At 30.3% G+C, this 26,508-nt stretch overlaps 1 protein-coding gene across 2 annotated transcripts in view; it reads right to left on the reverse strand.

The window, feature by feature from the left end:
• Positions 1 to 26,508, reverse strand: part of stumps (DBB domain-containing protein stumps) — a 269,256-nt gene that overhangs the window by 86,233 nt on the left and 156,515 nt on the right. Inside the window, exon 1 of one of the 2 annotated variants that reach the window (XM_075292689.1) lies at positions 5,067 to 5,947. The exons of the other annotated variant lie outside the window; for it this stretch is intronic. Within the exon in view, the coding sequence (XP_075148804.1) occupies positions 5,067 to 5,109 (43 nt within the window). The 5' untranslated portion in view covers positions 5,110 to 5,947. Of the gene's footprint in view, positions 1 to 5,066; positions 5,948 to 26,508 lie in introns of those variants that run through there. 2 annotated transcript variants of the gene reach the window in all.

Raw genomic sequence — 26,508 nt, forward strand, 5'->3', positions numbered from 1 at the left:
GCGAATAATATAAAGAGGAAAAAGCCCTAAAACTACAACAAATATATTTCTTTTTGTTTTGGGGTTAATTTTCGTAGGGCCCATATTCATAGCGCCCGCCAAAAATATTCCCCAGGTTTGGTTCCATATGACTGTGACTGGCTGTTCCCAAAATTCAAAAATCGAAGAAGGTGCTGATGGTTATAACGGAAAGGGACTTTGTTTTCAGGGAAAATTATTATAGCCAGAATATAATAATGTTGCCTCCCAGTAGACTACAAAACGAACATGAAATAAATCCCAAAAAAACTCCAAAGTATATACGGCCGTAAGTTCGGCCAGGCCGAATCGTATGTACCCTCCACCATGGATTCCGTAGAAACTTCTGCTAAAGACGGTCACCCACAATTGAATTACTTGGGTTGCGGTCGGTGGCAAGGTATCTTAAAATTTTTTAACATCAACTTCTAACTTGTAAGTTAGTCCATGCGGGATATATATTAGGCAAAAGAAAGGTCGATTAAATATGTATATATTCAGTTCTTCGCCGGTATATATAGGAAAGAAATAATTACGAACCGATATGAACTTTTGTGCGATAATTATAGAGCCAGAATTGAAATATGGCGGTCGCTTTATTTTGGGGCTATATACAATTATGAACACGAGTCTACCAGAAATGGCAGATTTTTTACTGTTTGGTAGATTGGTTCTCGATGTTTTGGAAGATTTTGCAAAATATTCCTCTCCAACTAAGAGGTGGTTCATAAATTTCTACAGAAATAAAGTTCTGACAAAATTTTCTATAGAAATAAAATTTTGAAAAAGTTTTCTATAGAAATAAAATGTTGCCAAAATGTTCTATAGAAATATAAAATTTTGACAAAATTTTCTATGCCAAAATTTTGGTAGATTATTTTTGGCTCGAGTGGCAATCGTGATTTTTCTGTGATTGGGTATCGGTTTATCCTAGGGCTATATATAACTATAGATTGATACGCACCAATTTTGGCATGGTTGTTATCGTCCATATACCAATGTACCAAATTTCAACCGTATCGGATGAATTTTGCTACTCCAAGAGGGTCCGGAGGTCAAATCTGGGGATTGGTTTATATGGGGGCTATATATAATTATGGACCAATTCTGGCATGGTTGTTAGATACCATATACTAACACCACGTACCAAATTTCAACCGGATCGGATAAGAGTATTATTGCCAAATATTACAAAATCGAGCGATGCATATATATGGGACCTATATCTAATTCTGAACCAATTTGTATAATATTTTGCAGGTATGACTGATACCACAGAAGGTTACCTTGTGTAAAATTTGAGTACGATCAGTTAATAAATGAGGCCCCTATGGTCAAAAATAAGGTTATTAGGGGAAATTTTTTCAAAATCGGGCGATACATATATATGGGAGCTATATTTAAATTTGAATCGATTTCGATGAAATTTTGCACATACAGTTAGTGCTATAGAAGATTACATTTAGCCAACCTTGGTTACGATCGATTGATAAAAAGGGTTTTACGGCCAAATTTGGCAAAATCGGGCGATACATATATATGGGAGTTATATCTAAATCTGAACCGATTTCGATGAAATTTCGCACATACAGTTAGAGCTATAGAAGATTACATTTAGCCAACTGTGAGTAAGATAGGTTGATAAATAAGGGCCAAATTTGACCAAATCGGGCGATACATATATATAGGAGCTATATCTAAATCTGAACCGATTTCGATGAAATTTCGCACATACAGCTAGAGCTATAGAAGATTACATTTAGCCAACTTTGAGTGCTATCGGTTGATAAATAAGGGTTTTATGGCCAAATTTGGGACAATCGGGCGATACAAATATATGGGAGCTATATCTAAATCTGAACCGATTTCGATGAAATTTTGCAGACTTAAAGGGTGATGAAAAAATTTACTATGCGCAAAATTTGATGACGATCGGCTTGTAAAACGGCGCAATGTGACTCCGTTTGTCGAAATCGGGCGATACATATATATGGGAGCTATATCTAAATTTGATCCGATTTCAATAGCGTCCAAATTCAATAGCGTTCTTTCTTGTGCCCAAAAAACACCCTGTACCAAATTTCATCCAAATCGGTTAATAATTGCGACCGGAATCCTGTGAACAACAAATACATGGACAGACGGACAGACGGACAGACGGACGGACGGACACCAAGCGCTAGATCGACTCAGGAGGTGATTCTGAGTCGATCGGTATATATTTTATGGGGTCTAAAATCAATATTTCTGCTAGGCACATTTTTTGGCCGATCAAATTTATTATACCCTGACCACTATGTGGTTTAGGGTATAAAAACCAAAAATCTGTAAATATAGACATTATCGACCCCAAAGAGTCAAATATTTACAATCGTCTGCCGTTGTAGTGTATAAATTGTAGGTGCTAAGGTCTAAGATATTTTTTACCCCCAAAAATCCTCCAAATAAATGTTACCCCTAAAAATACCCCTAAACGTGAGAAAACCCTAAATTTGGGGGGGGGGGGGGGGAAACGCTTAACCTGGCAATATTGCTACAATCAGGGCTGCCAATAAAATTTCAGGAAAAATCGTCACTTTTTTTTGAAAAAATCGTCATAATCGGCACATGCATTTAAAAAATCGGCAATATAAATAATATTAAAAAAATAAAAATATTTTTTGGGTAAACACAAAACAAAAGCATTTATTTCATATACAAAACAGAACTATGAATTTCAATAAAAAAAATGTTTAAAGAAATCTGTTTTGTATACAAATAACATTACAATAAAAGTCATTTTCTGGTAAAACAAAAATATTTCGAAATTTTTGTATAAAAACTCTATTTTTCTAAAATACTGTTATTAATTGAGTAACATTTTTATTTAAAAATTAAATATTTTGAAACCAAAACAGGTGATTTTTTATGGTGTTTCCGATAGATATCTATATGTGTGGTTATTATACCCTGCGCCACACTATGGAACAGGGTATTATAAGTTAGTGCATATGTTTGCAACACCCATAAGGAGACGGGATAGACACATGGTGTCTTTGGCAAAAATGCTCAGGGTGGGCTCCTGAGTCGATATACCCATGTCCGTCTGTCCGTGAACACATTTTTGTAATCAAAGTCTAGGTCGCAGTTTTAGTCCAATCGACTTCAAATTTGACACAAATATGTGTTTTGGCTCAGAATAAAACCCTATTGATTATGGAAGAAATCGGTTAAGATTTAGATATAGCTCCCATATATATTTCGCCCGATATGGACTTATATGGCACCAGAAGCCAGAGTTTTACCCTAATTTGCTTAAAATTTTGCACAAGAAGAACAATTAGTACTATAGTCAAGTGTGCCAAATTTTATTGAAATCGGTTCAGATTTAGATATAGCTCCCATATATATCTTTCGCCCGATATGGACTAATACGGTCCCAGAAGCCAGAGTTTTACCCCAATTTGGTTGAAATTTTGCACTAGAAGTTCAATTAGTAGTGTAGTCGAGAGTGCCAAATTTTATTAAAATCGATTCAGATTTAGATATAGCTCCCATATATATCGTTCGCCCGATTTACACTCATATGACCACAGTGGCCAATCTTTTACTCCGATTTAATTGAAATTTTGCACAGGGAGTAGAATTAGCATTATAGCTATGCATGCCAAATTTGGTTAAAATCGGTTCAGATTTACATATATCTCCCATATATAGCTTTCGCCCGATTTACACTCATATGACCACAGAGGCCAACTTTTTGCTCCGATTTAGTTGAAATTTTGCACAGGGAGTAGAATTAGCTTTGTAGCTATACGAGCCAAATTTGGTTGAAATCGGTTCAGCTTTAGATATAGCTCCCATATATATCGTTCGCCCGATTTACACTCATATGACCACAGTGGCCAATCTTTTACTCCGATTTAATTGAAATTTTGCACAGGGAGTAGAATTAGCATTGTAGCTATGCATGCCAAATTTGGTTGAAATCGGTTCAGATTTAGATATAGCTCCCAAATATATGTTTTTCTTATTTCGACAAAAATGGTCTAAATACCAACATTTTCCTTGTAAAATCGCCAATGCTTAGTCGAAAAGTTGTAAAAATTACTCTAATTTTCCTCAATTTCTAATACATATATATCGAGCGATAAATCATAAATAAACTTTTGCGAAGTTTCCTTAAAATTGCTTCAGATTTAAATGTTTCCCATATTTTTTTCTACCGACTTAAATTTTGGGCCTATAGATTTTGTAGAATTCTATCAAATTCTGTGCAGATCGAGTGATATTTAAATGTATGTATTTGGGACAAACCTTTATATATAGCCCCCAACACATTTGACGGATGTGAAAATTTATTAAATTTTATCGAAAATTTAGATCTACAAAATGGTGCAGGGTATAATATAGTCGCCCCCGCCCGACTTTAGACTTTCCTTACTTGTTTTTTATACTGTACTAGAATTTGATCAAAATTAGTAAAAGTTTCTATTGCACATTCTGAGTAAATCATTATCAATTTTGGTATTAAAACAACTTGAGTTATTTAATTTTAGGTTATTTTTTTAACAGAATATTCCATCCAATGAATTATTCTTCAGCTATGATCTAATTTTAAATTTTTGCTTAAAAAATTCTACGTTTGCTGTGGAGGTTGGAAGAATCATGATTATTTGTAAGAATTTTTACAAAACATCCAGAAAAGCCAAAACACACCACGTTTTGTTTCCGGATTTTGTCCCAAAACCTTTCAAATTTATTTTAATATTTTCAAAAATTTCTTTAACTCCCCAAACTATGTGTCTAAAGAACGTTGTTAATATCGTTAAAATCGGAAAAAATCGGAATTGTCCATTTTGTGAGTAAAAAATCGTCAAAATGCCGATGAATCGGCAAAATTGGCAGCTCTGGCTACTATTCTCCTTATAGAAAATGCCAATGAATTGAGAGAGAGAATTATTTCTTGTTGTTGGCCAATGATGCCATATTTGTCCATAACTCTTTGTTGTCCTCTAATAAGTAAATCCCTAGAAAATCCCTTAAAATTTCCCGAAACATATATTTACCTGAGAAGAAAGTATTTGTTGCATTATCCACAGTGACAAACATGATGTTGCTGATGGTCGTTATAATAATTATGAAAAATCCAATATCCAATACAATTTAAATTACGAAGACATCACTATTTGTGAATGTATGTATATGGCTTTATAATTACTTTCGTTTGTTTAGTCTTTATGAATTGTTTATGCACTTGTTATTGTTGTTATACAAATATTGACATTTTGGCATTTGACAATGAACGATGGAAGAGACATCGTTTAAATGTAAACTTTCACTAAACTTTCAATGGAAATGCTTGGCTTAAATGTCGATTACACTTTTACATACAAACATAAACACACACACACACACTCCCCTCATACATTCCAATCATACATGCATGTATGTATATCGATTGATTTAATTATTTATTATTACTGGGAATTGATTATTGTAATTATCGTATATATTTAAATGATATTTTGTAAACACAATGCACTCATATTAATGATTATGGTTATGACACTTGGGAATTTTATTAATTAATTGATTGTTTTCAACAATTATTTTCTTTTCGAAAATTATTGAAATTTGTATTGTATCTGTTTATAATGTGAGGGTGGTTGTATTAATAGGCTTTTATTCCTAGGTGGTTAATTGTTGTTGTTGTTTTATGAATGTAAACAAAGCACATGCGTTGTTGCTTTTGTATGGCTGATGCACATTTATTTCGTTAACAATTTTCTGTTTTTGGCGGATTTTTTTTTTGTTACTTTGTAAATTTGTTTATTCCACATACGTTAAGTGTTTTTGTTGTTTTCTTTTATTATTGTTCTCATTTTCTTTCAAATTTGTAAATAAAAACAAAATATTCTCTAAATATAAAATGCGTAAAGAATGCCGCTATGCGTCTGATTGCAATGACATCCCGAAACGGAATAAAAAAATCAACGTTCTAAATGATTCTACAAACCCACAACAACGTATGTGCAACATGCCTCGCTTACTTGCTTCTTCTTTTACTACATACAGCAACAACAACCACAATACACACGCACATATACACTCGAGTAATAAAAGACACTTCAATTTGCCCGGTATCCATCCGTGCATAAACGAAGAATGGTATAAGACTTCGATTCATGTTCGTATATGCGTGTGTAGCTGCCTCTATCTGACTCTTCGTATACGAGCACCACCACCAGTATTTGGTGAATCTTGTTGTTGTTTATTTGCCTGCCACCATTGAACGACCAGTTGCTTGGGTTCTCGGTGCGTAAAACATTCAAAACAACAATATGTGATCGTGTGCTGGATATCACAAGTACGCATGTGTTTGTGTGTGAGTATATTTATAATGTTGCCGCTGCTGTTTGTTGTGGCTGCTTCAATCAGTGTGTTGACTACAGTAGTTGTAGTTGATGTTGTTGATATTTAAATTTCCATTTCCAATTCTCATCTCAGCTTAGAGCTCATCTTCTCTTTATCCTCATTGCTATTGGTATTGTGTGTGTGTGCTCTGGCACACCGTCTCGTCTCATATTTACCGAATACAATTAATGCGTATTGTTTTAAGTGCGTAAGTGGGGATGAACATTAAATACAAGAACCATAAGAAAAACAACACAAGGCTCAATAATGCAACAACAATCACTGCATTCAGAGCAAATTTTTGGTCTTGCTCTTCTTTCATATGTTCACCCCTACACAATGGGGTTACACTTAAATACAATGCTTTGTTCAACTCAAGTATAGCCACTTGCCCATTGACGAGGGTAGTGTATAATTTTATCAGTGCAAATTTTTTTTAAAGAATCTTCAATCAATAAGTAGTCAAAGATAGTGATAATGAATGATGTTGTCTACAATATGTATTTCATTGTTTATGATAAATTTGTGTTGTAGCAAATTAAAATGAATCTGAGCAATTGTTATAAATTTGTTTTTATATAAATTTCTGCAAAATTTCAAAGTAATAAAAATCAATCTGACTTAAGTCGAACCGAAGGTCAAGCATCTATAAGTATGAAGTTTAAGACTCTCAAGGTCTGGTGTAAAAAATATCTTCAATACTGTAGAGGGCAAAAAAATCAAAATTTGCGTGTCAAATTAACAGGTTGGCTGATAAGTCCCCGTTCTGACTCATAGATGGCGTCGCTAGTATTAAATGCATATTATTTATTTTATATAGTACCAACCTTCAAATGATTCGTGTCAAAATTTAACGTCTGTAAGTCAATTAGTTTTGTGAGATAGAGCGTCTTTTGTGAATCAACTTTTGTTATTGTGAAAAAAATGGAAAAAAGGAATTTCGTGTTTTGATAAAATACTGTTTTCTGAAGGGAAAAATACGGTGGAAGCAAAAACTTGGCTTGATAATGAGTTTCCGGACTCTGCCCCAGGGAAATCAAGAATAATTGATGGGTATGCAAAATTCAAGCTTGGTGAAATGAGCACGGAGGACGGTGAATGCAGTGGACGCCCGAAAGAGTGGTTACCGACGAAAACATAAAACAAATCCACAAAATTATTTTGAATGACCGTAAAATGAAGCTGATTGAGATAGCAGAGGGCTTAAAGATATCAAAGGAATGTGTTGGTCATATCATTCATCAATTTTTGGATATGCGGAAGCTCTGTGCAAAATGGGTGCCGCGCGAGCTCACATTTGACCAAAAACAACAACGTGTTGATGATTCTGAGCGGTGTTTGCAGCTGTTAACTCGTAATACACCCGAGTTTTTCCGTCGATATGTGACAATGAATGAAACATGGCTCCATCACTACACTCCTGAGTCCAATCGACAGTCGGCTGAGTGGACAGCGACCGGTGAACAGTTTCCGAAGCGTGGAAATACTCAAAAGTCCGCTGGCCTCTGTTTTTTGTGATGCGCATGGAATAATTTTTATCGATTATCTTGAGAAGGGAAAAACCATCAACAGTGACTATTATATGGCATTATTGGAGCGTTTGAAGGTCGAAATCGCGGCAAAACGGCCCTATACGAAGAAAAACGTGTTGTTCCACCAAGACAACACACCGTGCCACAAGTCATTGAGAACGATGGCAAAAATTCATGAATTGGGCTTCGAATTGCTTCACCACCCACCGTATTCTCTAGATCTGGCCCCCAGCGCCTTTTTCTCGTTCTCAGACTTCAAAAGCATGCTCGCAGGGAAAAAATTGGCTGCAATGAAGAGGTGATCGCCGAAACTGAGGCCTATTTTGAGGCAAAACCAAAGGAGTACTACCAAAATGGTATCAAAAAATTGGAAGATCGTTATAATCGTTGTATCGCTCGCTGTATTAAATTCAAGTCGACCTTAGCCCAAACATTTTTTCTTTCATGTTATGATACCCATGAAATCACTTAATTATAAGGATAATACGACTTCATTGAAAAGTTTATCGACTTTTGGACAAGGACAAAAACTTTATATTGGAGAAATGCGTCTTCTATGCTAAGCAAAATTTGCATTCCTATTTTAAAGAGATGAAATCTTTGACCTCACGACAATATTTATTTCAGTGCACTTAATTTCTACAGCCACCAACAATCAGTTGGTGGCTGTAGAAATTACGAACCTCAATCAGTTGGACTTTTGCGCCAAGGTCATTTTAGAGAGTAAGATTGGCGCTAAAATGCAGAAGTGTCGATCATCTTAAGGCATGCTAGAGGTAACCAATTCGAACAAAGCTAAACTGATTCTAAAATTTGATGTTACATTTTTTGCTTTTAAAATTTATAACAATGTTTGGTCGAATCTTATATACCCTCTACAATGGATTGCCTAGAAAGTTCTACCAAAGACTGTCATCAACAATTGAAGGTACAAGGTATTTTAAAAGCATCTTAATATTGTCTTCTAAATTCTAAATTAGTTCATATGGAGCCTATGTAGGTCATATTAAATACCTATATAAGCAAATTCAGTTCTCGATTTGGTAATTAGAGAGCCATTTAACAGGATCGGATGGAATTTGCCTTCAACAGGCTCTGCAAGCCATACCTAAAAGTTATCCGATATAGGCCATTTGCAATACCATACGACCGATATCGATAACTAGTACTTGTGCTAAAGTCGAAAAATTGTTTCGTTCGAAAGTTATTAGCGTGATTTCAACAGACGGACGGACGGAATTTCACCACTACCTAAAATATATATATTTTATGAGGTCTGAGACCAATATTTTGATGTGCTACAAACGGAATGACAAAGTTAAAATACCTATGGTGGAGGGTATACAAATATAGCATTTTACTTTGTTGCATTACCTATCACCCCCCTTGTACATATACATAGCCCTTCGTAGGGAACATATATTCCAAATTTCAAGTATATGGAAATTGCGATAATGAGGCCATCACAAGGCAAATCAGGCCTTATATGGACTATCTTTAGTATATCGATTAGGAAATACAAGGAATGATGTTCGCAAAGTACTTCTATACCATTTGATATGAAAACAAGTATATACGGCCGTATGTTCGGCCAGGCCGAATCTTATGTACCCTCCACCATGGATTACGTAGAAACTTCTACGAAAGACTGTCATCCACAATCGAATTACTTGGATTGTTGTATCTTAAAACTTCTTAACATCGTTTTCTAAATTGTGAGTTAGTCCATACATGGTAGAGAGCAAGAATTGAAATATGGGCTATATATAATTATGGACCGATTTCGACCAAATTTTGCATGGGTGTTAGAGATCATATGCTGACACCACGTACCAAATTTCAGCCGGATCGGATGAAAATTGCTTCGTTTAGAGTCCCCACAAGCCAAATTTGGGGGTCCGTTTATATGGGGCTATACGTAAAAGTGGACCGATATGCCCCATTTGCAATACCATCCGACCTACATCAATAACAACTACTTGTGCCAAGTTTCAAGTCGATAGCTTGTTTCGTTCGTGATTTCAACAGACGGACGGACATGCTCAGATCGACTCAGAATTTCACCGCGACACAGAATATATATACTTTATGGGGTCTTAGAGTAATATTTCGATGTGTTACAAACGGAATGACAAAGTTAATATACCCCAATCCTATGGTGGAAGGTATAAAAATCCTTCGAAAATTTTGTTGAAGTTGATTTTTGCTGAAAAATAGGGTAGAACAATTTGATTTTAATCGAGGTTTCAAACCGAATTTTGTACAAGGAAAAAAAGGAAAAGTTTTCCCTTTTGCTATTTTTTTTTTTACACTAATGATTTTGGTACACTCAAAACAAAAGTGAACTCTCTATTTCACTAAAGCTAATTTAATTTTATTTTAGTTCAAGGAATTATTATGTTTGGAGAAAGTTTCCTTTACTTTACGGGAAAAAATTATGCACAAATTATGCACAAATTCGTATTTCTCACAAAATAGTTCATTATTTCTTTAAATTTGTAAATTTTACTACAAATGCGTTCATCATGAACTTCGTATGTCACTAAAGACATTCTTGCAATTTTTTCCTTCAATTTTTCTTTAACAAGTCAAACAAATTAGTTTTGTCTAATAAATTTTCTTGAATTTGTTGAAAAATATTTACTTATTTTTGTGTTATCGGCGTGATGCCAGCGTTTGTAATACTATTTAATTAAAATTTTCTAAAAATATTCAAAATTTTCTAAACGTAACCAAAAGTTTTCTTCCTTTTTCGGTGTCTTGATTTGCAACCAAATAAGCGGATAATTGTACTAACGATTTACTTAAGGCTTGATTCTATTTTAAATTAGAGTTTTACATACTTAATACAGTCATAAAAATATGAATCCTATCGGGATTCAAAATTTTTAGGACAAGAAATACAATATTTATTTCGGTGTATAGTTTAAAATCTACATGGAAAATGTTGTCCAAAATTTTATTTTGTAAAAAAAATCTAAAAATATTATTTTTCCAAATAATGTTATTATAATAATTATTAATAAAAAATTTAGAAAATATAAAAAAAAATATATTTTTTAATTTTTTTTTGTTGGTATTTTTATTAAGCATAATTCCACATATAATTCGATTCCACATATAATAATAATAAGATTTCTAATCTATGAATTTTATTCTTAATATAGACCTACGTATATTTATTTTCTCTTTTTTATCCCCTTGTATTTACTAAGGTATTTCCTATGACCTCCTAAACACATTTTACCCATACTTTGTTGCCAGTAATTTACGTGTCACTGTAGATCTTTGAATTTTCCAGTAGGAAAATTTTCAACTGGGTTTAACACCCAAGCATTCAAGCCTGGTTTGTTTAGTACAACTGCTATTTATTTCTACCTGGACATGGTCAATAAGGCATTCACGCTTAGAATGCATAACAAATTGTCCCTGTTTATCTTTTCTGGGGATAAACATTGACATTAACTAACCTGACCAATGGCTGGCCACAAGAATATTGGCCATATTGTTATTGTATAGTAAACTCCTTGGTATTCAACAAGACTTCTACCACTGGTGATCAATGAAAATTGATCGTCTTGAGATGCCTACTCTCGTCTCTGATACTCTCCATTTCAATGGTGTTGTTTTGTCAACAGCAACAACAACAAACTACGGCACATCAATGTCCGTCTGTCCTTTAGAATGTGTTTTGTATGCCACACGTTAACACCTACCCTATTACCTAGCACCTAGCACCAATACCAACTCAAACACCTGGGAACGAGAACTGAATGAGCTATGATTCTAAGAGAAGTAGACAGATAGATATGTTGTTGGAATTGCTAATAAGATAGAAAAAATTGTTTTATGTTTGGTTTTGGGAGGATTTTCTTGTAATCCTTACAAAATTCCCATTGGATTAGAATTTTTCCAATTTTCCACATATTACGGGATGGGGGGTTTCTCTCTCAAATCATTGTGTTATGAAAGCCGTTTTCTTTATATGAAAATGTGGGAATTTCATGATAGTTTCAGCGTTGTTGTTTTTCTTCTATTTTGGGTTTCTGATCTTATGCCGCCCGTCATTACAGCTTGTTGTGACGGTAATGAACTCATATCTAATCGCTTTCAGTTGACGGAGGTGTTTATTAGTGGCTTAATTCATTTTTAGCGATTTCTCATTGTATTTGTAATGCCGATGAGTTTTCATATTTCTCACGACGTCGCTGTATCTTATTCGTTTGCTTGTATTTTGGTTTATTGACAGTAATTCCTTTTCACAGCGGCATTTGTAATTTGTATAAAGCTCAATCCATAAGATTAGATAGACGAAAAATAATGAAATGTATGGGAAATTTTATTTTCAGAAAATCATAATACTCAAATCAACATGTCGCATAAGAAATCTTGAATGAGAAAGCGTAAATGGTATTTTTTTTTTGTATACACACATGGAACATGATAACGTATGGAACAAAAAATAGTTTTCTCGCCAAACATAATGTGGTTGTCGAAATCAGATACATAATGTCCGAGAAAATAACATAGCTGAGACAAACATGTTACATGTTTACCGTCCAAAATAAACATTTTGCTCAAACTTCTTCAACATATCAACATGAGATTTTTTTTTAGATTTTCTGTGAAAAAGTGAAAAAGTTGTCAAAGCCGAAAACACCATAAACCTGTATAAAGCGTAAAAGTATTGGTATTGTAATAAACCCTTATAACTTCTTTACGAGTATATTCTATTTAATTTTTTTTAATCTTAAGGCGCTTTCAAACATATCCAGGAAAAAAATTTACATTAATGCACGCACTAAAAGAAGAGTTTCCATTTCCGGGGAAGGGGCAAACAAAATTTTATTTTTATAGAAAAATTTTACAATTTCACATTTATTTGCTAAGACAAGTTTTAAATATTACTGCAGAGACTTTAGTTCCATAGTAAATTTTTGCAAAAGTTTATTTCTATAGAAAATTTTTGGCAAAAGTTTATTTCTATAAAAAATTTTTGGAAAAATTTATTTCTTAGACAATTTTCGTCAAAATTTTATTTCTATATAAAATTAGTTTCAAAATTTATTTTTACAGAAAATTTTTGCAATATTTTATTTTTATACAAAACTCTTGCAAAATTGGATTTCTATAGAATATTTCTAAAATCTTATTTAATTTTGTCAAAAAATTTTTTTTGACAAATTTTATTTTTATATAAAATTTTGCCAAATTTTATATCTATAGATTTTTTTCAAAACTTTATTTCCATCGATTTTTTTTTGTTAAATTGTTTTTTTTTTTTTTTTTTTTTTTTTTTTTGTAGAAAATTTGTCAAAACTTACTTTCTATAGAAAATTTGTGCAAAAATGTATTATTTTATTTTGCACAATTTTATTTCTATAGAATATTTTTCACAAATTTACTTCTATTGAAAATGTCCAAAATTTTATTTCTGTAAAAAATGTTTGTCACCATTCCAATTCTAGAGAAAATTTTTGATAAATTTTATTTCTATCGAAAAATGTTTTAAAGTTTTATTTATGTAGAATTTTTATCTAAATTTTATGTCTATAGAAAAATTTATCAAGATTTCATTTCTATGGAAATTTTTCACAAAATTTTAAGTCTATAGAAAACTTTGTAAATATTTTCTTTCTATAGAAAGTTTTGTCAAAGTTTTCTTTCTATAGACATTTTAGTCAAAATTTCATTTCTATAGAAAATTTTGTCAAAATTTTATTGCTATAGAAAATTTTGTCGAAATTTTATTTCTATAGAAAATGTTGTCAACATTTTATTTCTATAGAAAATTTTGTCAAAATTTTATCTATTTTGAAAATTTTGTCAAAATTTTATCTCTATTGAAAATTTTGTCAAAAATTTATCTCTATTGAAAATTTTGTCAAAAATTTATCTCTATTGAAAATTTTGTCAAAATTTTATCTCTATTGAAAATTTTATCAAAAGTGTATGTCAATAGAAAATTTTGTCAAAATTATATCTCTATAGAAAATTTTGTCAAAATTGTATCTCTACAGAAAATTTTGTCAAAATTTTATCTATATAGAAAATTTTGTCAAAATTGTATTTCTATAGAAAATTTTTGCCACAATTTTATTTCTAGTGAAAATTTTGTAAAAATTATATCTCAATAGAAATTTTTTTTTAAATTTTATCTCTACAAAAAATTTTGTAAAAATTTTATCTGTATAGAAAATTTTGTCAAAACTTTATCTCTATAGAAAATTTTGTCAAAATTTTATCTATATAGAACATTTTGTCAAAATTTTTTCTATATATAGAAAATTTTGTCAAAAATTTATGTCTATAGAAAATTTTGTCAAAATTGTATCTCTATAGAAAATTTTGTTAAAATTGTATCTATATAGAAAATTTTGTCAAAATTTTATTTCTATAGAAAATTTTGTCAAAATTTTATCTCTATAGAAAATTTTGTAAAAATTTTATCTCTATAGAAAATTTTGTCAAAATTTTATCTCTATAGAAACTTTTGTCAAAATTTTATGTCTGTACAAATTTTATGTCTTTTTCAAAATTGTATTTCTATAGAAAATTTTTGCCACAATTTTATTTTTAGTGAAAATTTTGTCAAAATTTTATCTCCATAGAAAATTTTGTCAACATTTTATTTATATATAGAAAATTTTGTAAAAATGTGATTTCTACAGAAAATGTTATCTTTATAAAAAATTTTTGCCACAATTTTATTTCTAGTGAAAATTTTGTCAAAATTTAATCTCTATAGAAAATTTTGTCAAATTTTTATCTCTGTATGATGTTATATCTATAGAAAATGTTATATCAATAGAAAATTTTGTCAAAATTTTATGTCTGTACAAATTTTATGTCTTTGTCAAAATTGTATTTCTATAGAAAATTTTTGCCACAATTTTATTTGTAGTGAAAATTGTGTAAAAATGTGATTTCTATAGAAAATGTTATCTCTATAGAAAATTTTGTCAAAATTGTAACTCTATAGAAAATTTTTGCCACAATTTTATTTCTAGTGAACATTTTATCAAAATTATATCTCTATAGAAAATCTAGTCAAAATTATATCTCAATAGAAAATTTTGTAAAAATTTTATGTGTATAGAAAATGTTGTCAAAATTTTATCTCTATAGAAAATTTTGTCAAAAATTTTTCTCTATAGAAAATTTTGTCAAAATTTTATCTCTATAGAAAATTTTGTCAAAATTTTAATCTCTATAGAAAATTTTGTCAAAATTGTATCTCTATAGAAAATTTTTGCCACAATTTTAGTTCTAGTGAAAATTTTGTCAAAATTTTATCTCTATAGAAAATGTTGTCAAAATTTTATCTCTATAGAAACTTTCGCCAAAATTTTATTACTATAAAAAATTTTGTCAAAATTGTATTTCTATAGAAAATTTTTGCCACAATTTTATTTCTAGTGAAAATTTTGTCGAAATTTTATTTCTATAGAAAATGTTGTCAAAATTTTATTTCTATAGAAAATTTTGTCAAAATTGTATCTCTATAGAAAATTTTTTCAAAAAATTTTCTCTATAGAAAATTTTGTCTAAATTTTATCTATATAGAAAATTTTGTCAAAAATTTTGTCAAAATTGTATCTCTATAGAAAATTTTTGCCACAATTTTATTTCTAGTGAAAATTTTGTCAAAATTGTGTTTCTATAGAAAATTTTGTCAAGATTATGTCTTAATAGAAATTTTTTTCAACATTTTAGCTCTATAGAAAATTTTTTAAAAATTTTATCTGTATAGAAAATTTTGTCAAAAATTTTTCTCTATAGAAAATATTGTCAAAATTGTATCTCTACAGAAAATTTTGTCAAAATTTTATCTCTAGAGAACATTTTGTCAAAATGTTATCTCTATAGAAAATTTTGTCAAAATTGTATCTCTATAGAAAATTTTTTCAAAATTTTATCTCTATAGAAAATTTTGTCAAAATTTTATCTCTATAGAAAATTTTGTCAAAATTTTATCTCAATAGAAAATTTTGTCAAAATTTTATCTCAATAGAAAATTTTGTCAAAATTTTATCTCTATAGAAAATTTTGTCAAAATTTTATCTCTATAGAAAATTTTGTCAAAATTGTATCTTTGTAGAAAATTTTTGCCACAATTTTATTTCTAGTGAAAATTTTGTCAAAATATTATCTCTATAGAAAATTTTGTCAAAATTTTATCTCTATAGAAAATTTTTTAAAAATGTGATCACTATAGACAATTTTGTAAAAATTTGATGTCTGTACAACATTTTGTCAAAATTTTATGTCTGTACAACATTTTGTCAAAATTGTATTTCTATAGAAAATTTTTGCCACAATTTTATTTCTAGTGAAAATTTTTATTTTTTAATTTTTATTTTATCTCCATAGAAAATTTTGTCAATATTTTATTTGTATAGAAAATTTTGTCAACATTTTATTTGTATAGAAAATTTTGTCAAATTGCATTTCTATAGAAAATTTTATCTCTATAGAAAATTTTGTCAAAATTTTGTCTCTATAGAAAGTTTTTCAAAATTGTATTTCTCTAGAAAATTTTGTCAAAATTTTATTCCAATAGAAAATTTTGTCAACATTTTATTTCTATAGAAAATTTTATCTTTACAGAAAAATTTGTCAAATTTGTATCTCTATTGAACATTTTGTTAAGATTGTATCTCTATAGAAAATTTTGTTAAAATGTTATTTCTATAGATTTTTTTAAAATTCTATTTTTTTAATTTTATCAAAATTTTATCTTTATAGAAAATTTTGTTAACATTTTATCTCTATAGAAAACTTTTGCAAAAGTTGATTTCTGTTAAAATTTTTCTCAGCATTTTATTTCTGTAGAAAATGTTTGCAAAATTTTAATGATATGCAAAATTTTTGCAAATTTTAATATTACAGACAATTTTGTAAAAAATAGGAAAAAATGGGAATAGGAAATTTTATCAAAATTTGATTTCTGTAAAAAAAAATTTTATCAAAATTTTATCTCAATACAAAATTTTGTAAAAATTTTATCTCTATAGAAGATTTTTGCAATATTTTATTTCTACGGAAAACTTTTTTTTACTTCTACAGACAATTTTTACAAAATTTTAATACTAAAAACATTTTTACAAATTTTAACTCTACAGAAATTTTTTTAAAAATTAAATTTCTACAGAAAAATTTTGCTAAATTTTATTTTTGTATAGAAAATGTGTGGCACAATTTTATTTCAATTGAAAATATTTGGCAAAATTTTATCTATAGAAAATTTTTCAAAATTTTATTCCATATAGGAAATTCTCGACGTCCATGATATAGCTCCAATGCAATATTCACGAATGACAATCTGATAACTGAAATTTTCTGTAAAATGAAAAATGTAAACAAATTCCTTTGAAATATGCAAATGTCAAGAAATTGACTTGACACACACTCTGATGAGAATTCTTCACGCCAATAATTCTAATTGAAAACATGCCTTTGACACTTTTACTTTACACTCGCGATTGTTCTCTTTTTCTGAATACTTAAAAGGCGAGCCAAAATGTTGATAACTCATTTAGACAAACCCATAGAAATTTGGCCATATAGTCCATATGGTTCGAATTACGAATATGGAAAGGTCACCGAAATGAATGAGGAAGACACAATGTTCCAACGCAAAACCATTTTCTTTTAAACAGCAAAGAAAATAAGGAAATTCTCCATTGTCTATATTCACTCGAACATATGGATGGTATAATGACAACAAGAAAGAAAATAAACGACAAATTGCAAATGGAACAATTAGAGAATAGAAAAGGACATACATACATAGGAATCGACAGTGTTACCTCCCAGGAGAACACAGCCAAGTTCACATCAATTTTATTCACATTTAGGAGGTATCCACTTAAGAGAGGAAAATTTGAATGTGGTAACGTAGCGAGGTACTGAAAAAATTGTCCACTTTTCAGAGTTTCCAAGTTTGAGAGGTTTCACTGTCTATGCAACCAGTGGAAAAAGTGTTTAAAATTCGGGTGTGTTTTTTAAGACATAAAGTAAAGGAGCCACCGTGGTAGTCACAAAGTATTATAGGTTTCGTTTCTAGTTTCGACCAAAAACCAAAATCTTTTTCAGTAATGCTACACTTACAGAAGGAATATGATCTCATCAAACATGTTTGAAGACCACATAATTATTTTTGTTTACACTCCGGAAAAATTACATAATCTGAAAAAGAGAGCTATGGAATGAGATTTTGACATGAATTTAGTTTCAGCATTGTAATCTGTTGTCAATCTCGCATTACTAATTTGCGCTTCCAATACAATATAATCTTAATTTCTAACTTAATAAGGCGAAATTCTAAAATTTTAGACAAATCATATAGAATATTTCTTTAAAAAGGAAGCATTTTTTTTTAATTTGAAGATCATGAGTGCATCATGCCCATAGACTACATCATTTGTACAGGTGCCAACTTTAAACCTTTATTTCGACGCTGGCCATATATTATCACAAATGACACATGCAACATACCCTTGAAGATTTCCAAGGTGAAAACTCAACAAAAACCCAAGCGGTCAATGGCGGAGCATAAGGTATTTCACAACAATTGACCACAAATGGCTCAAACTTTTATGGAGACAACTTCGAAAGAAATTAAGTCCAATGTTGCACTTTCCTCTTAGTTTATCTCGATTCATATGTAATAAAGTGCACTTGGCGAAATAGCCACAAAAAAACTAAGGCTGTAGTGAATAGTACGAAGTGGACACTTAAATTTTTTTGTACAAATTGGAAGCAAGGAAGCACTTGGCGTTTCCCCATACGAATGATTTTGATTCGAGTTAAATAAAGAATTCGAAGGCGGTTAAAAATACTAACAGCATCCATTATGTTACATATTAAGGAAAGGCGGCCCTACATTAGTTAGGTTGAAGAAGAAAACTCTTTCTGGGCTTAGATATGGACATATTTTGCTGTTTATATAAACATTGAAATAGTTTTCAACAACAACAACCTACATATATCCTTAGAATTGTGTCTGGTGTCCAGGACTATAATGGAGCAGATGATGTAAACTGATATAGAGTGAAATAAAACTGGCATGAGTAAACGGATATAATATGACACAAAGGTATCGTCGGCAGATCAGATTTTTTTTTGTCTGCAGGAAAGGTCAAGTCCGAAAATGTGCTATAACGGTCCAGATTTTGATATAGTCCCCATATAAACCGAAAAATCTGGAGGTATTTTAGGACTATAAATATGTAGGTGTGCAAGAAATGATTTTATTTTTTGGGATTCTAGAAACCGTAGTTGTTATCCAATTTGCCTGAAATTGGAAATTAAAAGGGGTTTTCGGACCATAAATAGGTGTGTCGAATACATTGTGTATCGGTAAAGTTTTTGACATAGTCCCATGTTAAACCGACCCTCTGATTTAGGGGGCTAGATTCTAGAAATACAATTAGATATGCTGAATATTGTGGATACGCACGTTTTTGGCATATCCCCCATAAAACCGATCACCCGATTTAACTCCTTGGGTTTCTACACGGATGAAAAAGACTGTTTTTCATATGTTTGGCTATAAACATTATATGTTTGGAACACAAATTTTTAAACACAATATTTTTGAGTGCAAGCATATAATGTTCATAAACTAGCATAACATGTTTGGGACATATATGTTAATATGTTAGAACATATTATGTTTGGGACATAAAATGTTTGTAAATATAATATGCTTGGATGCAAACATATATTAATTTAGAAATAGCCTATAAACATATATGTGTTTAGTAGCTTGGAGCGCTATTTAACAGGGAGCGATATTGAATTAAGTTGGTGGTTGTTGCTTGTTATTACAAAATTAACATTTTATTTTTCCTTGGGCAATTGATCAGCTACTTCTTTGATCCTTACAAACTGTGTGGTCCGCTGTTCGAATCCCCGTCCGGCAAAAGGTAAAATTAAAATAAAAAAATTCATACAATTGAATAATTTCTTCTACAATGTTTGTATTACAGAAAAAGGTGCTAAGAACTAAAAAATCTCGTGGAAGTGAGAAAGATGTGGGGGAATATACAATTGGGCAGAAACAAAATTTTGAGCATTCAGGTCGAAAACCTATGTTGTTAGCACCTATATTACCTGTTTATTTTCATAATTCATTATGATTGTAAATATATAAATAAATAAATAAAATTTTGAGCACAATATTGTTTGGGAGAATTTTTTTAAGCATATAATATTTTTGGGTGCAAAATGCTTCCAAACATATTATATGTTCACATAATAACATATTGTTTTTTGGAAGACAACATTATTGAATTTGGATGCAAAAATACAAAATGTTTGGAACTTAGACTACCCAAACATATATTGTTTAGACCAATATGCTTTCAAACATATTATATATTGGAAGAGATCAAACATATAAATGTTTGGGCAATACCCAAAAATGTATATGCTTGAAGCAAACTATGTTTGGGAGTATATGTTACAGAAGCGATTTTTTGTGAGCGTGTAGAAACCGTAGTTTTTATCCGATTTGCCTCAAACCGTAAATGTACCCACAAAAACGTGTATCGGATTTAGTTTTTATCGGTCCATTTGGTAATGCCTCAATATAGACCGGATTTGAGGGTACACTGAAAAAACAGTGAACCCACCAGGAAAGATAACTTTCGATTAATTTTAGAAAATTTGGAACTTTTTTAGAAAATTTTAACTAAACGGTATTACAAGCGCTGGCATCACTCCGATATGGCAAAAATAAGTAAATATTTTTCGACAAATTCAAGAAAATTTATTAGACATAACTAAATTTTTTCAGTAGTTAAAGAAAATTTTGTAGTTTTAAGAGAAATCTTGGAGTTCAAAATTGCAAGAATGTCTTTAGTGACATACGAAGTTCACGATGGACACATATTTGGTAAAATTTAAAAATTTAAAGAAATAATGAACTATTTTGTAAGAAATACGAAATTAGGAAATCTTTATGCTTTATTTGTGTATAACTTTTTCCCGTTTTTTAGTTCATTTAACTAACATACGCAAAAAATTATTTGACTAAAATAAACTTTTTCCAAACATAATGATTCTATGAACTAATATAAAGTTAATATGGCTTTAGTGAAATAGAGAGTTCACTTTTTTTTTGAGTGTATAGAGGGCGCATAGATTATGAAAATTGCTTGAAACTGAATGTAAAATTTCCAGATTTTACTTCTCGTAATCATTTAAATAATAGGGGTAAAGATCTACAGATTATAGATTTTAAATCAAGGCGTTATTTCATCATTTCCTTACACACTTACAAGAGATGTTTATGATTCCTCTAAAACTCAAACAAAAATGGTTCTTATAAATTCAGAATCTGATCTAGTTTTCATAGGCAAAATCTTTAAATTTATCTTTGGGAAGCGTACACAGAGAAAAATATCACCAAAATATTTCCAATTAAAAAGATAATTGAAATTAATTGAAGTTGAAAAATGTTTCAATTAATAAATTAATTGATAAAATTAACTTTTTAATCAAACTCGAAAGAATAAATCAGTTGAAAAATGCACTGGATTTTTGTTTTATTTTTGAATAAGAATTTATTTCATACATTAAATTTTTTAATTCTAATATTTTTTAAGTCATATAAGAAAGTAACTGAAATTAGTTACGTTTTTAATCCAAAACAAGTATATACGGCCGTAAGTTCGGTCATGCCGAATCTTATGTACCCTCCACCATGGATTGCCTAGAAACTTCTACGAAAGACTGTCATCCATAATCGAATTACTTGGGTTGTGATATCTTAAAACTTCTTAACATCGTTTTCTAAATTGTGAGTTAGTTCATACGTGGTATATATTAGACAAAAAAGTTATGTATAGTTAAGTCTACAAATTATTTCGAATCGACATGGAAATTTAAATATGAACATGAACATATGAACATGATATGGACCAATTTTTGTGTGATTGGGGATCGATTTATCTGACGGCTATATATAACTATAGACCGATATGGACCTAGTTAGGCGTGGTTGTTAACGTCCATATACTAGCACCATGTACCAAATTTCAACTCGGAAGAAATTTGCTCCTCCAAGAGGCTCCAAAACCAAATCTCGGGATCGGTTTATATGGGGGCTATATATGATTATGGACTGATATGGACCACTTTTGGCATGATTGTTAGATATCATATACTACCACCACGTACCAAATTTAAACCAGATCGGATGAATTTTGCTTCTCCAAAAGGTACAGGAGGTCAAATCTGGATCGGTTTATATGGGGGCTATATATAATTATGGGCTGATATGAACCAATTCCTGCATGGATACCATATAATAACATCACATACCAAATTTCAACCGAATCGGATGAAGTTTGCTCTTCCAAGGGGCCCCGGAGGTCAAATCTGGGGATCGGTTTATATGCACTGAAAAAAAGCATACCCGGTTCCAAAGATTTTGTCTTTACTTTAAAAAATTTGGTATTAATTCCGAGCCAAAGTAGCGGGTTTTGTGTACTTGCTTCTAGGAAGCAAATTTTAAGTTTTCGCTTTTTCAGCTTTTTTTTCTTCATATGCTATCAAAGTCCTTTAAAAACAAGTTAACGACGACTTTATTTTCCAAATTAAGACTCGACTTCTAGTAGAAATTATGCTGTGTTTCAAGTACAAAACGTCTTTAAAATAAAGTGTTGAAAAACATGTCCTATATTTGAACGATTTTTTGCTTTGTAGTCAAGATGCAAAAAGACAACAAATTTAAAGACAATTTCATTAAATTTAAAGATTTTTTTCTAAATTATTAAAGTCAAGATGACCTTAGCCCAAACATTTTTTCTTTCATGTTATGATATCCATTTTTAAATCAAATCACTTAATTATAAGGACAATACGACTTCATTGAAAAGTTTATTGACCTTTGGTCAAAGAAAAAAACTTTATACTAGAGAAATGCGTCTTCTATGCTAAGCAAAATTTGCATTCGTATTTTAAAGACATGAAATCTTTGACCTCACGACAATATTTTTGTCAGTGTGGGGCCTATATAATTATTGACCGATTTCGACCAATTTTTGCATGGGTGTTTGAGGCCATATATTAACACCAAAATGTTTTTCAGCGGTAGATTATCCCACCTCAGTAATGCTGGTGACATTTCTAAGGGTTTCAAAGCTCTAAGTGGTTTCACTGGAATGTGGAACGCCGTTCGGACTCGGCTATAAAAAGGAGGTCCCTTGTCATTGAGCTTAACATGGAATCGGGCAGCACTCAGTGATAAGAGAGAAGTTCACCACTGTGGTATCACAATGGACTGAATAGTCTAAGTGAGTCTGATACATCGGGCTGCCACATAACCTATCCTAACCTAACACCACGTACCAAATTTCAACTGAATCAGATGAATTTTGGTCTTCCAAGAGGCTCCGGAGGTCAAATCTGGTGATCGGTATATATGGGGGCTATATATAATTATGGGCCGATATAGACCAATTTTTGCATGGTCATTAGAGACCATATACTAACACCATATACCAAATTTCAGCCGGATCTGATGAAATTTGCTTCTCTTAGAGGCTCCGCAAGCCAAATCGGGGGATCGGTTTATATGGGGGCTATATGCAATTATGGACCGATGTGGACCAATTTTTGCAAGGTTGTTAGAGACCGTATACTAACACCATATACCAAATTTCAGCCGGATCGGATGAAATTTGCTTCTCTTAGAGAAACTGCAAGCCAAATTTGGGGGTCCGTTTATATGGGGGCTATATGTAAAAGTGGACCGATTTGGCCCATTTGCAATACCGTCCGACCTACATCAATAACAACTACTTGTGCCAAGTTTCAAGTCGATAGCTTGTTTCGTTCGGAAGTTAGCGTGATTTCAACAGACGGACGGACGGACATGCTCAGAATTTCACCACGACCCAGAATATATATACTTTATGGGGTCTTAGAGCAATATTTCGATGTGTTACAAACGGAATGACAAAGTTAATATACCCCCATCCTATGGTGGAGGGTATAAAAATAATTTAATTTTAGCGTTAGTTTTGTTGTGGTGTGTACTTGATTTTACTGCACTCAAAAAATCCAAAGATTTTAACCTTCTCTTAAAGATGTTGGTATTGATGCTAATGATTCTTAAAGAGTTTTTTAGCTTTAAACCTAAACTGATAGAAATATTATGCTCATATGAATGGATATTTATTTTTATTATCCTAATATGAAATTTAAACTAAAGAGTATGATAACATGCCGATATCACAAAAATAAGTAAATATCGGACAAATTCAAGAACATTTTTTAGGCATACTTAATTTCTATCCTTGTTAAAGAAAATTTTGTAGTTTGAAGCAGGGCTGTGGAGCCGGAGTCGGAGTCGGAGTCGGAGTCTGAAGATTTTGCTGGAGTCGGAGTCGTAAGAATTTTGCTCGACTCCGACTCCGGCTAAACCAAATTTTTTAAAACACTTCACATTTTTGTAACTAAGCAAGTTTTTACGCAAATTAGTTTCCATTGCGTTATTTATTCGATCAATGTACAGCATGATTGTAAATGAAAATCAACTTCCAATTACGGCTCTCTTTTTATGTTTCCTTGAATGTTAGACTAGCAGATGGGCTGGATCGATCCATTTTAATGCCCATATCAATTTATTTTAAATATTCCGAACAATCGAAATTATTTTTTGTAATTTTATTTTAAGGTCATATACATATGTGGAATATTGACAGAAAATTTTTTCAAAATAGTTTTTTATAGAAAATTTTGTCAAAATGTTATTTCTATAAAAAGTTTTCTCCAAATTTTATTTCTTTAGCAAATTTTGTCAAAATTTTATTTCTATAAAAATTTATTCATTTATTCATATTACTATAGAAATATTTTTTCTATAGAAAATTTAGTCAAAATTTTATTTCTATAGAAAATTGAGTCAAAATTTTGTTTCTATAGAATATTTTGCAAAATTTTATTTCTATAGAAAATTTTGCAGAATTTTGTTTGTTACACAAAAATTTGTTCAAAATTTTATTTCTATAAAAATTTAAGTCAACATTTTATTTCTATAGAAAATGTTGCCAAAATTTTATAGTAATAGAATTTTTTATTAGAAAATTTGGCCAAAATTTTATTTCTATAGAAAATTTTGCCAAAATTTTATAGTAATAGATTTTTTTATTAGAAAATTTGGTAAAAATTTTATTTCTATAGAAAATTTTGTCAAAATTTTATTTCTATAGAAAATTTTGTCAAAATTTTATTTCTATAGAAAATTTAGTCAAAATGTTGTTTCTGTAGAATATTTTGCAGAATTTTATTTACTATACAAAAATTTTTCTAAAATTGTATTTTTATTGATAATTTTTTCAAAATTTTATTTCTATAAGAAAAAATTGTCAAATTTTATTTCTATAGCAAATTTTCTCAATTTTTTTCTTACTGATGCTCACTGATACTCACTGCTACAAAAAATTTATTCAAAATGTTATTACTATAGAAATATTTTTTTCTATATAAAATTTAGTCAAAATTTTATTTTCATAGAAAATTTAGTCAAAAATTTTGTTTCTATAGAATATTTTGCAAAATTTTATTTCTATAGAAAATTTTGCAAAATTTTGTTTGCTACACAATTTTTGTTTAATTGTATTTCTATTGAAAATTTTTTCAAACTTTTATTTCTATAAAAAATTTAGTCAAAATTTTGTTTCTGTAGAAAATTTTGCAAAATTTTATTTACTAGACAAAAATTTTTCCAAAATTGTATGCTCACAGATACTCACTGCTAAGTCGAAAACTTGTAGAAATGACTCAAATTTTCAAATTTTTCAATGAATGAATCATAAATGCATTTTTGCGAAATTGTCTAAACAATTATAAATATTTCCCAAATATTGGCCGAGATTTTGTAGAAGTCTGATTTGAGATTTTATCAAAATGTAGATCTAAATACAAAGTTGTTCAGAGTATATTATAATCGGCCCGCCCGACTTTAGACTTTCCTTGCATTTTTATTGTTTGTTAAAATTGTGTTACGTCCCATAACGTTAAATTTAAATTTTAAGTACATAGATTTTGTAGAAGTATATACAATTTTGTCTAAATCGATTCAGATTCAAATTCATGCATATGGGAATATAAACCTTTATATAGCTCGCTACAAATTTAAAGGATTTGAGATAGTATCAATAATTTTGGTCCACAAATACATAACATATACTTTTGGTATCTTCTCATATTATGATGGGGATTTATATCATTATTTTATTTATTAAACATTGCCCTAAATTTGAAATATAGAGTTCAATTGGCATCTAATGTGAAATTAAAACCTTTTTTTTTGCACACACACGCAAAAAAATAATTCTTTCCTCCCAAACGAAATTTTAGACAAACAAAGTTCGTTTCTCATTTGCTTTTCGCTGTAAGGAAGTGTATTTGGAAGAAAAGTATATACTTTTTGTGATAAACGTTTATTCTTTTCCAGGATGTAAAAAATTTTCATAAAGACAAACTCAAAAAAAAAAAAAAAAAAAAAAAAAAAACATTGTTTTCTTGCTAATTGCATTTTCCC

Source organism: Haematobia irritans, chromosome 1 (assembly GCF_050003625.1).
Source record: "Haematobia irritans isolate KBUSLIRL chromosome 1, ASM5000362v1, whole genome shotgun sequence".
Lineage (NCBI taxonomy): Eukaryota > Metazoa > Arthropoda > Insecta > Diptera > Muscidae > Haematobia > Haematobia irritans.